The following is a 16,533-nucleotide window of genomic DNA, read 5'->3' as shown; positions in this document are numbered from 1 at the left end:
TTGCCTGGTGTTTTTTTTTTTTTTTAAATACAGTGTCTTTGCATATGTAAACTGTTGTTGATAGTAAACTTAAATGTAGAATCTGGGGCATGTCATCATAATGTTGGATTGTCAGTTAATAGGTGAGGTTATTTTTTTAATATAATGTTCTTCTGTATCTCACTCAAATCTTATTGCACTTCCAGAATTCTGCTCAGTTCTAGAAGTTACCAAAGTCATTGATGTAACATTTATGTAGTGAAAGAAACTGCACAAACAAAAGAAGAAAATATATTTTCAGACTTTTGGTTTAAGTAGGGTTGCCAGGTCTTTGTTGGAGACTTTGGGGGTGGATCTGGGAGAGGGCAGGGCTTGAGAAAGGGAGGGGCCTGAGCCATAAAGTCCACCTTTCAAAGCAGCTGTTTTCTCCAGGGGAGATGATCTCTGCCAGCTGGAGATCAGTTGTAAAAGTAGGAAATCTCCAGACCCCACCTAGAGGCTGGCAACCCTACGTTTAAGAACTTGAGCTTAAATATACTGTTAGGTCTGGTTTCTGAAGTTATGGCCCCAGATTCCTTGGCGGAAGTGATATTGCTTCTGCTCTTTTTTAAGCAATACAAATAGTTGGTTTTTTTTTTTTAAAACACCTAGTTAATTTTGGATTTTGGTGCTTGTCACTACTATTATAAGCACTTTTGTCATTCATACACAGTCTGCTTTTGTAAATGGGGAATGGTATGACTATGGAAACTGAATAAAATATAGTGAAATATTTGGGCTGGGTCCAGTCATTTTTTTTGCTAGTGAGAAAAGAGTTCTGTGTCTTCTCTAAAAATTCTATGGTAAGAATCATGGGACCTGCGTGTAGAAAAACAGTTTGAAATAGATGTTGTAGTATGGAGGAGAATTGGGAAAGAGTGATTGAAAATGCTGTGTGAAACCCTCCTGAGTTCCAGAACCTGTACTGATAGTAGTGTTGATGTACAAGAAGCCAGATGTCACATGATACATTATATCAAATATGCAATGTTTTAGAAACTTACCAGCTGATAATAATTGTTCTTCCTTCTGCAGCTTCTCTACAAAAATGCCTAATGGGAGGATCCTCCATTTTCACCCTTCAATTCTCCATTTTGGAATGCAGTGAGTATACACTTCCAAAATGCAGGAAAGATTATCACCTTGTCTTGGCAGTTTTTTTCCTCAAAGCAATCTTTTAGCCCCTTCTTTCATCTTGTAGTGATCATGGTAAACATTGTTTCCCCTTCTTTGTTGCTTGGCAACTTAAGAATTAACATTGGATATCCATATTATCAAACAGATTTTCCTGTCTGTATAGATGAATTAGTAGTATGAGTAACAGTATGAATTTTATAGAAGAAAGTTCACATGTGCTGCTAAAACTTGGGTTGGTGCTATGAGAATAAACCTAGTAAAAGTCTTGAGTTTGAGTTTCCTGTCCTTCTTCCTCTTGCTGTTGGTTACTTTCTGGCTTTTCAACAAGCCAGTCTGCTATTACACAATATGTGCTCGTCCTACAAATCCCAGTTTTTAGAGTAAGTGGAAGCCATAGTTTACTGGCTCAGATATAATGGCAAACTATGTTTTCTCAAAATCAGGAATGAAAACCAAGAATTAATGAACTAGCTTGCAGTATGCATCATGAAATTAGGGGCAGGGAAGCACATCAGCTCAAGTTTCTATCATGCTCATTTATGTAGCATTAAAACATGGTTTAGTATTATGTCAGAATGAGACATTCAATTTACTTGCTTCAGTCTGTACGTTGGTTCCTGCCAACCATAATTTTGATTTCAGTAAGTTGACTGGTCTCAGGGGGTAATACAGGCTGCTAGACAAGACCTGACAATCATTGGGGGACTTAATAGTAGTAGGGGGCCCAGTGTGCCAATATGGTGTAGCTTAGCAGTTGGTCTTGTGTAGCGGCTAGAGTGTTGGATCTGCTTTCTGCCATGGAAGAAGCTTACTAGGAGCAGAAAGTCTCACCTGATGTTTCAGTGACATCCTGATGTGACTTCCCAGAAGTGAGACCCAGAAGTGACGTAGGCACGTCGGGGACGTTGGGTGATGCAAAAACTCTATGGTAGAACTAGTTTCTACTGTAGAGATTTTGCCCCCAAACCAGAGCATTGCACTGATGTCCCGATGTGCCAATGCCATGTCTGGATTATATTGAAGTCAAGCTTGGGACATGACTAAATTGTTGGGTGAAACTCCCTTTTTTTGCAGTTGGTTCCCCCCCTTCCAGCCAGCCACTCAGTGGCAGAGAGGTGGGACCCGGGAGCAGGGTACCCTTTGTCCTGTGGGGGGGGGTGCATCCCTGATAAAATGGAGGACAGGAGAACAATGCAAGCTGCTTAAGTCCCCATTGAGGTGAAAGCAAGAGTATAAATGAGGTAAATAGGTAAAGTACATTTTTAAGTAAGCATTTTCCTGATTTCTGAATCAAATTATAGGCTTGTGCACAGGGGAAAGGTTTTTTCCTCTGAAGTCTAGATTGCTTGCCTGCTTCAGATGATTTTTATTTAAATGTTAAAATGGAATCACGTATGGATGGATAACTGAATTTTGTCCTGATATTTCCAGTTTGTGTATGAGGTAAAAAGTATCAATCTGTATTTTTTTTATTGTCAGTAATACTTTCTCCACTTCCTTGTTTTCCCCTAGGTTATTGGGATTACCTAAAGCTAAAATTCTGTATGCTTACAACCCCAGTAAGGATAGTGAAGTTATAGTGAATTCAGTGTTTACAACTTCTAGGCATTTTTATGTGTCTCCTGTTTATGGCAGGGTGAGTACTATTAACCTTTTGGAAAATGTGCTGTGGCAGAGTGTCCATATTTCATGCTTTTTTTGGCCTAAGACATTCATTCTGTGGTTCCTAATTTACTGATCATTAGCTTGTTCTCTATCAACATGTGTCTTTCTACTAGGGCTGAGCCCAGTGTTTTCACATGAACACTTTTGGTATGAACAAAGGAGCTTTTGGGATCAGGCCTGCAAAAAGGCTCTTTGGGAAGTTCTGCCATCAGCTAAATGCATTATATTGGGATGGGGGTGCATTGGCATCTTTCTGCAGGGAGCCACTGCAAAACAAATTGCCAAAAAAATGTACATAGTGTGGCACCTTGCATCTATGAGGAGAGTAATGTATTAGTAGACAGGGTCATGATTGCTGGGATCGTTCTCTCTGCCATTAATATGGTTGCTTTACCAATAAAGGTGGTGGTGGTGGTTGTATGTAGTGTGATAAAATGCATGTGAAACAAACCTCCCACTTTGGCTCAGCCCTGCTATCTACCAAACTAAAATTAAAGCAGATGGACAAATATGAATTGAAACAAAGAATTTTTAGTTGCCTGTAACTCTGAAAGGAAGACTGTATTTTTATATCCACTTTCCTTTAATTCTACTGCATGTTGTAATACTATAGTACATTTTATATATATTGTAGAAATAAAAAGTCAAGTGTATTTGTCTTGAATTACTGTTCTGTGGGCACAGGATGAGATGTTTCTTATTGCTGACCTCTTATTACAAGGATGTTTTGGGACCACAGCCAAGTTTAAAACTTTTTTGTACAATATGGCTTTGACACATAAATATTTTCTCTTTTTTGCTAATTATTAGCCTATTTTTTCTATGAAAAGAAAAGGACTACCCTTTCAATGGTTTTGGGCAAAGGCTTATCAGAACATCAGTACCAGGGACAGGGAGATTTGTTTCAAAACCAGTAATGTGGAAGGGGTGTTCTTTTTAAAAGCACACTAGTAATGATATATGGCATAGCTTAAATTCCTTTTTAATAAAAGGAAAGTTAAACAACTTACATGTGACCTTATTAGAAATGTTATTATAACTGGTTGCAAACGCCAAATCCAAATGGCTTCACTTGGACATAATTAGTAGAAATTGGGATTGTTCACAGAACTGCCCATTAAAGTTACCTTGCTTAGGATGGTATTCTAAGAAGCCCATCCAAAACCCCGTATGTTAAATGATTTCCACATAGTTCTTGGCACGCTAGCCTTAACGCCGATTTTCAGCAAAGAAAGGAATCTGAATTGTCACTGATTGTAAGAATTGCTTCCAGGTGCTTTCCCTTCCTCTTGCTTTTTTTTTTTTTGCCAGAGAGAGACAGAGAATTCCATAACCTCTAGATTTACCGGCTTGCACTGCCATTGTCTCTGCCTTTGCTCTTCAAGGGAGAAAGAGCAGTCCCAATCAACTTGGAAAGGAAAAGGAAAGGGCCCTGTGCAAGCACCAGCCATTTCCAACTCTGGGGTGACGTTGCTTTCACAATGTTTTCACAGGAGAATTTTTGCCTTTCCCAGTCTTTTACACTTTCCCCCCAGCAAGCTGGGTACTCATTTTACCAACCTCGGAAAGATGGAAGGCTGAATCAACCTTGGGCCGGCTACCTGAATCCAACTTCCATCGGAATCGAACTCAGGTCATAAGCAGAGAGAGTTCAAGATCACAGTACTGCAGTACTGCTGCTTTATCACTCTGCGCCACGGGGCTGCTGTAATCAACTTGAGTGCTGTATAAATTTAGCACAATGCTGGTGATAGCTGCCCATCCTAGCTCTATCCCTGCCTACCATCTCATTTGGGGTGAGACACAGGGGAGTTTATGAAGGGGTAGGCACAGTCTAGTGGGAAAGAGATTGGGTGGCAATATCTTTTTTATTTATAAAGCTGTCATGAAAGCAATGCATCTATGTATATTGAACATCAGACACCTTTATTTTATCTGTAGGTGATTCCAGCAATGGGGAAAATTTATTTCAGAGTACTGTTTCTTCCAATTGAAGAAGGCAGTTTTGAAAGTTCATTATTTATAAATACCTCATCTCATGGAATATTTTCATATCAGGTAATTTTTTTTATTCATTGGCTTCAGACCTTAGAAGATACATGTTCTCAAATGATGTCACAGTAGTCAGAATAGGAAACTACCAGTAGTTCATGGCTACAAATAAATAAGGCTTGCAGAATGCATCACAATCCCCCTGGGGCTGAAGCCCCCTGAAGCACAATGATGTTTGTCATTCTGGGCTCTGCTGTGAGTCTTCATCATGTAGCAGCTGACAGAGTGAAGCTTCAGAAGTTTCTGTTTTCTGGAGACAGGACATTGTTTTACAGAAGTCCTTTCTGCGATTTTCATCCCTGAAGCATAAAGTGGTGATGCCAGAACTGAGAGATAGCTTCTTCATAGATTATAATGTGTGGTGACTAAGGCATAGCTGCAGTTCTGGCCCCTGTACAGAAAGGCCTGGATAGTATCTATTGGTTTTATAGTGGTATGAGACTGCCTGTAAACTTTGTGATGCTATATATTACTTGAAGTAGGGATGGAGGTACTTTGAAAAGCAGTCATTTAAATGGAAATTGTAGAAAGGGGAAGTTTGCCGAGGAGTGAATTATGTTCCAGGCACTATCTCTTGGTCCATTTATGGAGCTGTTTGTCACAGTTGTTTGATTTTAGTTACTAAGTAAATGTGCTTTAAGTGCTTCAAGTAGTCGAGTGTTATAAAACTCAGTTGTTCCAGTGATGTCAAGTACAATTTAATTGAAGTTGCACGGAGAGCCATGCACAGAGGTGCCTGAGAGACTAACATATAATTAGGGTTTCTCAAGACCACAGTCTTCTGATTTAGGACCGTTAGAGTCACTGCAGCACATACTTATTTCTCCACCATCTCACCAGAACTCTTTGCTTATGTATTCTTTTCATTGCTACTGAAGTGATTTTTTTGCATAAGATACGGCTACAACTCAATCACAGAAATAATATTTAAGGGCGCTACTTGTTCCAGTGCCTCTTTCATAGGCTTCCATCCCCCATTTTCTCCTCACCTCACTAATGGATATCCAGTCTTTCCCTTGTATCTGCTGCACCCTCACCCCTTTCTGGCACATTTAATGAATATAAAGATCTTGCCACGTTAGGGATTCATGAGGTTTTACTTCTTTTCATGTATTTTTCTTGATTTAATTCCAGCTGGCATGGTGAAGCCATTTGATACTGACTGGCTGAGCTGGAATGATAGTATGAAATAGATTGTTTGGAACAAGTATGGTCAAACTTACTTAATGTAAGAGCCACATAGAATAAATGTCAGATTTTGAGAGATGCAAGACATGAACATAAGATGTTCGAGAGCCTCAAGTCAGGAAGGAAGGAAGGAAGGAAAATAGGGGCAGGGAGGTAGAAGGTAGAAAGAAAGAAACTTTAAATGCACATGCTGTCAGCTGACTTGCCTTGGTGAAGTGATTTAAAAAGAGAAATGCCTTCTCTAAGTCGGTCAATAGGTTGGTGGGGATTCGAGAGTGTGAAAGAGCCATGTGACTCCTGAGCCATGGTTTGGCCACCCCGGGTCTAGGAATTAAATGAGTTGAGAAAATTGTCAGTTTGTTTTGGATTACAATCTCACAACAGGAAAGACAGGCAGGATAGTTCATCTGCCTTTGGGTTACCTTCTCTGTATGTATTCTGTGGAAAGACTCTTTGTGATGGTCACCTGAGGCAGCAGCCATACATGCCATATGCAGAATGATGCTCAACATCGTTGAACAGGAAAAGCTAGTATATGGAACCCTGGTAATCTTATTTAATGACATTTTTGACTTCACTCATCCTCAGCACAAACTGATTTTTAAGCAGTCTTTAGATGGCAGTTGGGAAAGGGAGAAGGCACTTCAGAAGGATTCCCTGGGAGCTGGATAAAGAATGGCTCTCTCAGGTCTAACTGGTTATTTAAGTAACCCTTACAGATGTCTAAATCCAAAGAATTTATAGATGCCTAAATTCAGAGAACTCCATACCACTGAAATGCACATTTTTAAAAAGAAAGCATTAAGTGTGAATACACTTGATTTCAACCCCTTTCCCCCCAGCAGCCTAAAATCATGTTACTCATTTATGAACTCCTCTGCATATTTTAATAAATTTTGTGTTTGTTGTTCAATTGATGGAAGGCCCAATGGACATTTCTTTGCACAGATCAGTTTTTCAGGCCTGATCTAAGTAAATGTGGAGGCAAAATGGTAATTAATTTTTTTAGAAGCCATATGTACAATATCTCTATAAGACTAACATAGCAGCCCCCCCCCCCTTTTTTTTGTTTGAGTCCTTGGTGGGGAGCTGGGAGCTTGGAGCTTGGGAAATACCCTGAATGTCTTCCCTGAAATATTCACATTATAGCAGTTATAATGATGAATATTTTATTCTCTTTACTCATTATTTTAGAGCATACTTGTTAAGTGCTAAAACATGGTGTTAACTTTTCATTAGAATTATTTATAACTAGTTAATGCCCTATTTTACACTAGGTCTTTGGAATGGGAACTTCAAGGACTGTTTCAGAAGAATCTAGAAAGCAGCTAGCAAATACATACTTACTGCTTCCACATATCAGCAGTATCCAGATCTCACAAACACTGGTACAGTATTTTAAAGTAAATATTCAGTAACATTTAGGAACTGTTTGTGGTTTTTGTTCTTCAAAAATAACTGCTTCAGCTTCCTGTACTATATTAAGCAAAGTGATGACAACAGTTTTTCATTGAACTTGTTGTGGTTTCTGAAGATTCTTTTAGGTGAAAGTTGGAGTTAACAGCAGCATTATTTACTTGTTACAAATAATTTGTATTTGAAGTATTGGCAGTTGAAGAAGTGATCTGATCTTCTCACATGCTTGTCAGTCCTGTGCAAGTATATTGCATAGTCAACCCATTAAAACTTCAATGTTGTATGCAAAGTTTATGTTGCATTTTTCTAGGGTAGTTGCCTTTTGTCCCCATATTGCTTCACAAATTTAGTTGCAGTTGCCATCTAGTACAGTTATTTCTTCTAGCTGCTGCCATAGATGTAGGCTTGTAGCAGCTAAGAGATAAATAATGTTGCTGGAGAACTGTGACTTCTCTGTGCTCTTGGTATTTTGCATAGATAAGTTTTATCCTTGAGGCAAACAATTAAGTTGTACCTAAGGAGTGATGTGTAATGGAATTTGAATTGATCTAGAATCCCTTGGTCACAAGGCCTTGTGTGTAGCTTTAGATATAGAATATCTGTACTCAGAGAACTAATTCAGTGTAGCTTCATTTGACTTGCTATTCTGCACCCCAGGTTAGTCTCTATGGGCTGCATAATTTTCTTTTACAGAGCTGTTGTGAAAGTGAAACTTATTTTTGTAAGCTGTTTCATAGCTTAAAAAAGTGGGACAGAAATACTTTAAGATAAATGTGTTTAAAAGAAATGAATGCAACTTGTTTTTCATTTATAGTTCTCCTAATACGTTACTTGCTGTTGGTAGATTCCAAAATTAGTTCATGATGTAAAGGGATCAGCGTGTTTAAACCAATTCTGCCCCAGTCAAGTAGAAAGCTGTGTTCTGGTTTGAACAGACATCAGAGCTGGTGGTATGCTAAAAACTTCCTCCTCCATTTGGTGAAGGGTTTAGCTATCTTTATTTTCGAATCACTTCTGCTTCTAAATTCAGCTATCCACTCCCACTGCTTTCTGCATCACTGTGCCTGCAGTCATGGCTAGGATGGTCCTATAATGTTAGATCATATTTTATGTATTCTGAATCAAGAGTGTATTCTGAAAAAAGGCTAGATGACTTTTTCTCCAGTAACACTTGTTTGGTCTTTTTAAAAATTGACATTGTACAGAATGTTATGCTTATTTGCAAGCATTTTTATGGAATATAAAGAGAAAATATACCAGAAAAGTGCTACTTTAACTTGGAAACTTCATCAGTTCTGTATGACACGGTAGGAGGAAGAGGAAAAGGGGCTGTTAAATATGGTAAATAGGCCCACATTCGGCTTAGACATATTGATACTAAGTGTTCATTTACGGCCCAGCGCTCTACAATTGGTGCTGGTTATTATTATTTTTTTTTAAAAACTCCCATTATCTCAGTGGGCAGCCGTGATTGTGAGTGATGATGTGGAAGCTTGCTGGTGCTCATGTATTGACAATTGTTGTTAAAGCTATATTTTGACTTGAGGTACCGTATTTTCCGGACCATAAGACGCACTCCCCCCCCAATAAAAGTGTGGGGGGGAAGTGTGGGCGTCTTATGGTTCTGAAGGTACGTACCTTGGGGGGGGGCGATCTGCTGCCTCTTCCTCCGATCCGGCGCTTCCCCCGCGCCTGCCTGGCTCCATCTTCTTCAGGCAAGCGCTGGGATCGCTTCACGTGGCCCCAGCGCTTTGCAAGCGCGGCTGCGGAGGGGGCAGCGTGCTTCCTCCTTGCCTATGTGCCTGGCTTCAGCTGTGATGTTTAAAGCAAGCGCTGGGATCGCTCCCTCCCCCCTCCGAACCCAGCGCTTGCTTTAAACATCACAGCTGAAGGCAGGCACACAGGCAAGTAGGAAGCACCCGGCCCCTCCGCAAACCCAGCGCTTTGCGAGCACCGGCTGTGGAGAGGGCAGCGTGCTTTCTCCTTGCCTGTGTGCCTGCCTTCAGCTGTGATGTTTAAAGCAAGTGCTGGGATCTGAGGGGGGAGGGAGTGATCCCAGCGCTTGCTTTAAACATTACAGCTGAAGGCAGGCACACAGGCAAGTAGGAAGCACCCGCCCCCTCCGCAAACGCAGCGCTTTGCGAACGCCGGCTGTGGAGAGGGCAGCGTGCTTTCTCCTTGCCTGTGTGCCTGGCTTCAGCTGTGATGTTTAAAGCAAGCGCTGGGATCGCTCCCTCCCCCCTCCGATCCCAGCGCTTGCTTTAAACATCACAGCTGAAGCCAGGCACACAGGCAAGGAGGAAGCACGCTGCCCCCTCCGCAGCCGGCGCTTGCGAAGCGCTGGGGCCACGTGAAGCGATCCCAGCACTTGCCTGAAGAAGATGGAGCCAGGCAGGCAGGAGCGGGGGAAGCGCCGGATCGGGGGAAGAGGCCCCCAGGAGGAAGGTGCGTCGTATCCTCCAGAGCGCCTTATGGTGCGAAAAATACGGTACTACTTTACTTGCAAAATGTGATGTGATAGGAAAAAGTTCAGATCTTCTTTTGAAAAATTGGCCTGAAGGGCTTAATTATGTTTTATGTGCTACAGCTGCTCCCCCTTGTGGAATTGTGAAGTAATTCTTGAACAAGAGAATGAAATGTAACAATTAACTATTTTGTTTAGACAGGCATTTGTGGTGCTTCTCTTAATTGTTGGCAGTGCTGCTACTAAGAATTGATTTTAATTCTTTTCTTATATAATTTATAAGCATCTCTTAAGTTCCTCTTCCTTGCATCACATTCACTTAAAACTAATAGAACAAAGCAGTGAGTCAAGTGCACCTTTAAGACGAAAAAAGTTTTATTCAGAATGTAAGCTTTTGTGTGCTCCAAGCACAGTTCATCAGACGAGGAATCAGGTACAGTGAGCAGAGCTACATATAGCTAGTAGGTAGTGGTTTAGAATGCAAAATGGTGCAAATTTAAGATCCAATGACATATTATATAAGTATTCTTTTTTTTCTAATGGCAAACTAGAATGGTGTTTACATGTTAAATAGTAAATTAGGTGGACAAGAACATCACTATCAAATGTATTTCTTTTTTAGTTGTATTGACATATTCAAATATATTGGCTGTTTATCTCATTATGCATACTAAACCCATCTTCCACTATATTTTAATGTATTTTGTACCATTTAGCCCAGGAGTGGGGAACCTTTTTTCTGCCAAAGGCCATATGGATATTTATAACATCATTTGCGGGCCATAAAAAAATTATCAACTTAAAAAACGGTGTTCCGCTGAGGGACGATGATTCAGGCCAGCAAAATTAATGCAAATAATTGTTTTTCTATTGGAAGTCATGTGGGGAGAGCCTAATCTGGCGCGCGCACACACACACACACACACACGGCCTACTGCCCTAGGCAAATGCCTAGGTCCAGGGCTTTTTTGTAGAAAAAGCCTAGCAGGAACTCAGTAGTATATTAGACCACATCCCCTAATATTAGCATATTAGGTCACACACTCATTAGCATATTAGGCTACACCATCTGGGATAATCAAGTGCAAATTGAACTATGACAGTAACTTTTCCAGGCCCTGCAGCAATTTTGGCCGGCCAGCCAGGCCTCAGGGAGGCTGCCGCACAGTACATCTGGGCCCTGTGATCCCTGCCTGGCCCTGGGGAGGCTGCTGCACAGCGTGACTGGGCTCCACAATCCTTGCTGGCCAGCCAGGCCCCAGAGAGGCTGCCACATGGCTTGGTTCGGCCCAGCAATCCTTGAGGGCCACACCAAGTTATCTCGAGGGCTGTATATGGCCCTCGGGACGGAGGTTCCCCACCCCTGATTTAGTCTGTCACTTGGGAAAGGGCAGGCTGGTGTAGGTAGAATTGTGTGTGTGTGTGTATGTTAGGATCCAACCTAGTGGCTGGTCAGTAAAAACCTGTTTGTACCTGAAAAACTGAAGAAAATTTAAATAACCCTCTGAAGCCATAACTAGCTTAACTTACGTGCCCTCAGCCAGGTTTCTCCTTTGACTATCTGGAGACCTCTGCTGCTGATCTGTTGTTTCAAACCAACCTGTAAATAAACAAATCTTTGTTATTTGTATACAACTCCTACTTCAGTGTTCACCCTGTACTTCTTGCTCACCCTTACCTTATAGCAGCAAACCCAAAACCTTTACATTTGTTACCTGATAGAAAGGTTTAAAGTTTAAAACAATTCCAGTTCCCCAAAATCATAAAGAGGCTATTTGGGTCCCCTCAGTAGCCAGCAAGAATCTGTCGCAACTGACAAATTGCAACATGACAAACAGGTTAATGGAGTCAAAAATTATACAAATTCTAGGATTTCTGTTAAGATTTTTTTAAAAAAAGTTGTAGTAAATGGGTAAATTTCAGTGTTGGTAAGAAATATGAAATATTTTTAGGGTTGCCAGCCCCCAGGTCCCAGTGGTGGAGATCAGTTTTGGGTGCTTCTCCTCACTGTGAACCAGCTGGCTGGTGGGGAAAATCACTCCTCTAAACAAGGACACCACTAAGCAATGTCCCTGATGTGATTACATCGCCTGGAAGTGATGTCATCATGTCAGGGATGCTGTGTGGGGGACACTCTGGAATTTTGGGCAAACTCTGTGGTTTAAGTCCAAACCAACCATTGAGTTTGCCCAAAAATCCAGAGTGTCCCCTGTGCAACACTGGCGATGCAATGATATTACTTCCGGGTGATGTCATCTCATGAAGAAGGTTGTGTGACCTCCCTGCCCACCCTCAGAACACCCTCCAAATCCTCCTGCTGAACTGGCCAAGGGGATCTGGCAACCTTAAATATTTTCCAACATGAAAGTATATGCTGGAAGGTAATTTTACGTTAAGATGCTTCCTTGAGAACCTCAGAGTAGTACCAAGTTACCTGTTTGCTGTGTGCTTAGGGAAGCATATGGTTTTAATCAGGAAAAGAAATATCTTAATTGGCTTTTTGTTTCTTGGGATAATGCCATCCTTGTACTGGATATGATATTATCTTTTCCCCCAGGTTGCAGGTTGCTGAACTACTTTCTGGTTGTGTCTTTAATTTTTTTCAGGCAGAAGCTAAGAATGTCAGTCATGTAAAAGTTCGTCTTGAATGCAGTTTGCATAACAAATTGCACCACCATTTGAAGGTATGATGTATACTTTTCGACTTCTAATCTACTATTAGAGTCCTCCAGTTCCATCTGCATGCCCTTCTGACAGCCCATATAGACATGCTGGGTATCCCCAGGTTTGACTCAGGAACACAGCACCATTTTAAAAAGTGAGTTCCTAGCCAAGAATGCCTTTAAACTTAGCTATGGAGCCTGCTTCTGGTTAGGCTCATGGTGGCATTGGCTGGGAGGATGGGGTCCTATTTCTCCTCTTGCACTGTTTTTCCACTGTGAAATGGCATGGGGGAAGGGGAGCATGTGGGCCAATAACGCCCATCACTTCCATTTCAGGGAGCAAAACAGTGCCGGGGGCGGGGGCAGAGTCCAGTCCTCCGCCTGTGCTATGATGGTCCTGACCAGAATCAGACACACACACACGGCAAAGTTTAAAGATTGTTCCTGTCTGGGAACTCACTTTAAAAAACGGCAATGCATTTCCTGGGCAAACTGGAGGATGTGCGTCTCATCTAGATGGGCCTTAGGTTTTCTCTAATTTGATTGAGGTAGCTCAGACTGTTCTGGAGGGCCCAAGGCTGGCTCCTTTGAATTCACTTGAGATCTCATGGCTTCTATGAATCCATCCCAAATTCCAGTTTTCCCACCATATGTTGTACAAAACACTTCAAGCTAAATATTTGCCACTTCGAAATAGTTGTTGAAGTTACAGGGGTTGTTGAAATGATTCCTTTGTAGTTGTTGTCATTGTTGCATTGTTACCACCTTAATGCCACTATTCTACTGTAGTTCTGCTGGGGTGATCTGTAATTATTAAAGCTTTATGCCATTCACTGTGAACTGAATTTCCATGTGTCCTTGGGCTTGATTCAGATTGGGCTGTGGCATCTACAGAGAAGAAGCTTTTCCCTAGATGCCATTTTCCCAACCTGAAATAGCCCCAGTGAGCTACTATTTGTCTTGTTGTGGAAACTTGCAGTAGCTGTTGGTAAATGTAAGGTTCTCCCATGGGGCAAATAACCCTTGGGGTTAGTCAGATTGGGGAAATGGCATAGTAGGGAGGTTTAAGCCCATTCTCCCTGAGTACTGGCCATGGGCACCTGCAAATTAAGTTCTCGACAGGCAACCCAAAACACATAAGTCAGAATTTGCAATGTGTGAATTATTCCTTAATGTATCTATAATAAATTATGGCTTCTTTCAGAACCCTGAGTTCAGATATGCTTTTGGTCTTTCACAGTGACTAAGTCCTTTGTTCACCCTACTACTTTTTTATTTCATTAAAGCAGAACAACAAGAAACAATTCTTATCCATGAATGATCAAGTTGTTTTAGCTTGCCCACTCCCTCTTGATCTGTTGGTACAGGGGTGGCCAAACTGCAGCTTGGGAGCCATATGTGGCTCTTTCACACATGGTGTGTGGCTCTTAAAGCCCCCACTGCCCTGTTGGCCAGCTTGGAGAAGGCATTGTCTCTTTAAATCTTGGAGAAGTCTCCAAGCCAAGCCAGCTGGCAGCTTGGAGAATGCATTTAACATTGCTTTCTTTCTACCTCTCTCTACCTCCTTCCTCCCCTCCTTCCTTCCATCCATCTTATGGCTCTCAAATATCTGATGATCATGTTTTGAGGCTCTCAAACGCCTTATGCTTTTTCTATGTGGCCACTCCTGCTTTCGTGCCCACTTCAAGAATGGGTATCACTTTTCCAGTTTCTCATAATTTCTTATTTGCATCTGGATGGAAATCTATAGTTTGGAAGTCCCTTTCATCTCATTTGATAAATCACACTGAAGAAGTCAATGGCCAAAGGACTCCAGTTAGCAGTTCTCACATCTACCTGTTCCAAATAAAGAGATATAATAATAATAATAATAATAATAATACATTTTATTTATATCCCGCCCTCCCTGCCGAAGCAGGCTCAGGGTGGCTCACAACATACAAATTCAATATAGTGATTCTTCTTACTGGATTGGTTTTTTGGGGTGGTTAAGAATCAGATTTTCTGTTTGTTGGTTCTGATTAAGCAAGATTATTTTAATTCTTTCATAGTGCCAATCACAGCAATTTGTTTGGGGCCCTTTTTAGCTTATTATTAGGATTGGCAGTCTTGAATGAAGAATTGTACTATGATCAATTGTTTGAAAGTCTGAAACATTTGCATGTTTGCTGCCTTGTAGACCTTGAGTAGGGTGGAAAGGCAGCACAGAAATTGTTTAAATTAAATAAATAATTGGTGGAATTTTCTTGCAGAATTGCTGCTTTGTACCTGATGGTCTGGTGCTGCTAGAAATTAGCTTAATGGTCCGAGTGGAAAACATGCAGCGTGAATTTGTGGACCTTAGACAATACATACTGGAAAACCTCTTTGTTGTTTATGTAGTAGTGAACAAAACACAAACCTCAGGTAGGTCTTCAAGAGCTGGATGTGGCCTTTGAAGTTTGTCTGGGTAACTTTCTATGTTAGTGCACAAAATTGGTTTTGGAGCTTTGACCTTGCATTTGTGTGTGCTCTTTTTGGACAGATGATTATCCAGTAATCCTGTATTTGTTGCACTCAGGCACCAACCTTTTGTATGTGCAGGTAATTATGTTTTGTTTTGTTTTGTTTTCATATTTCTAGGGATGCCTTAAAAGTCTGTAGGCTCCTGAGTGGTTACTCCCCAAAAGACACTTAAATAGTAGCCAAGTTCATTTTTCTGGTCACCATGATATGCCAAAGGATTTTGTAGCCATAGTTTTAATTGATAACAATGTTTCTAAATTTTAACTGTACCTTTTGCATTTTATGGGTAATTTTTATTCTGTATAACTTGGTAATCCTTTTATTCTGTATAACTGATTTCTTTTATGCCAGTAAAGGCTGATGATGATGATATATTTCTAGGTTCAAATTTGATAAGAGTGTTCCTTAATTGTATGCAAAATGGCAGCAATTGATACAATACAATAATGTGGATTGCTTGGGCTGAAAGCATCTGATTCAAGGCCTTCCTTTGAGGATTTAAGGGGGTAGAAAGTGAATGAAGAAAAAAGAAAGATTGTAGTTCTGCATCTAAAAACATCCTCTGCTGCTCTTTCATGTCCTTTATGCACAGTACTTTGAGGAACTTTTTTCTCCATTTGTTCTTTTTAAACTCCCTTCATCCCACTATTCAGAAGGGAAGTGTTTTTGCTAAGATAGAGGGAGAGAAGGTTCTAGTAAATTGAGATCAGAAGGAATGAGCAAAGAGGCTTTATTTCCCCTTGGTCTTTGTACTGAAGATTCTAGTGTTCAGAAGATAAGGTAGAAATATGTTCCTCCATTCACATCTCGTAGAAACACTGATAGTCATTCACACAATCTGTTTCTAGCGCTTAAAAGTAAGATACCATACCCACTCTTCCCCCCCCCCCCAAGAGCACTGGGGATTGGAACAGAACAGTTTATGCTTGCTGTGTGATGACTGTCTTTTCAGATACATTTTTGTGAGGTCCTGCTTGTTTTACTTAGTTTTAAGACTATGAGTGGAGTGCCAGCTCAGGCAGAGTCTGGAGAGTGAGGAAAATAGCACTTTTCAAATAAACATTATTAGAATAGAAGGTCAGTGTTACTCTTCAACAGCATATGTCCTTTGATAGGAAACTTTGGTGACATTAATATTCCACAATTCTTATTTCTCAGAATAATTGTGGTTATTTAGATTCCTTTTCTAGATGGCCTTTCAATCTTTAAAAGATGGTCAAGGAAGCATATGATAATATCATTAATTACTACATAAAAGTCTTATAGCCATTAACAGGGGTAAGGTAAAATAGCATAAGTTCTGTTCCAATAAAACAAGGCAGTCAATACGTCTTTAGTATAGTGGTTCCTGCCAAAGAACACCATTTATAGACATGAATATCTGGGTTAACAGATAAGGAGGGAGGAAGCAGTCTTTCAGATATT

At 40.8% G+C, this 16,533-nt stretch overlaps 1 protein-coding gene across 4 annotated transcripts in view; it reads left to right on the top strand.

Annotated features, from left to right (window-relative positions):
- The window catches only part of TMEM131L (transmembrane 131 like), an 81,248-nt gene that overhangs the window by 33,610 nt on the left and 31,105 nt on the right, over positions 1–16,533 (top strand). For 3 of the 4 annotated variants that reach the window (XR_009555795.1, XM_060246626.1, XM_060246627.1), the window contains exons 4-10: positions 1,054–1,122; positions 2,668–2,791; positions 4,762–4,878; positions 7,338–7,448; positions 12,547–12,624; positions 14,856–15,009; positions 15,128–15,186. Coding sequence is in view for 3 of the 4 variants with exons in the window: in XM_060246626.1 (XP_060102609.1) it covers positions 1,054–1,122; positions 2,668–2,791; positions 4,762–4,878; positions 7,338–7,448; positions 12,547–12,624; positions 14,856–15,009; positions 15,128–15,186 (712 nt within the window). In the remaining variant the exon portion in view is untranslated. The remainder of the gene's footprint in view (positions 1–1,053; positions 1,123–2,667; positions 2,792–4,761; positions 4,879–7,337; positions 7,449–12,546; positions 12,625–14,855; positions 15,010–15,127; positions 15,187–16,533) is intronic. The other variant, XM_060246629.1, reaches the window with a different exon arrangement.

Source organism: Heteronotia binoei, chromosome 9, assembly GCF_032191835.1.
Source record: "Heteronotia binoei isolate CCM8104 ecotype False Entrance Well chromosome 9, APGP_CSIRO_Hbin_v1, whole genome shotgun sequence".
Classification (NCBI taxonomy): domain Eukaryota; kingdom Metazoa; phylum Chordata; class Lepidosauria; order Squamata; family Gekkonidae; genus Heteronotia; species Heteronotia binoei.
This window is presented reverse-complemented; position numbering and strand designations above follow the sequence as displayed.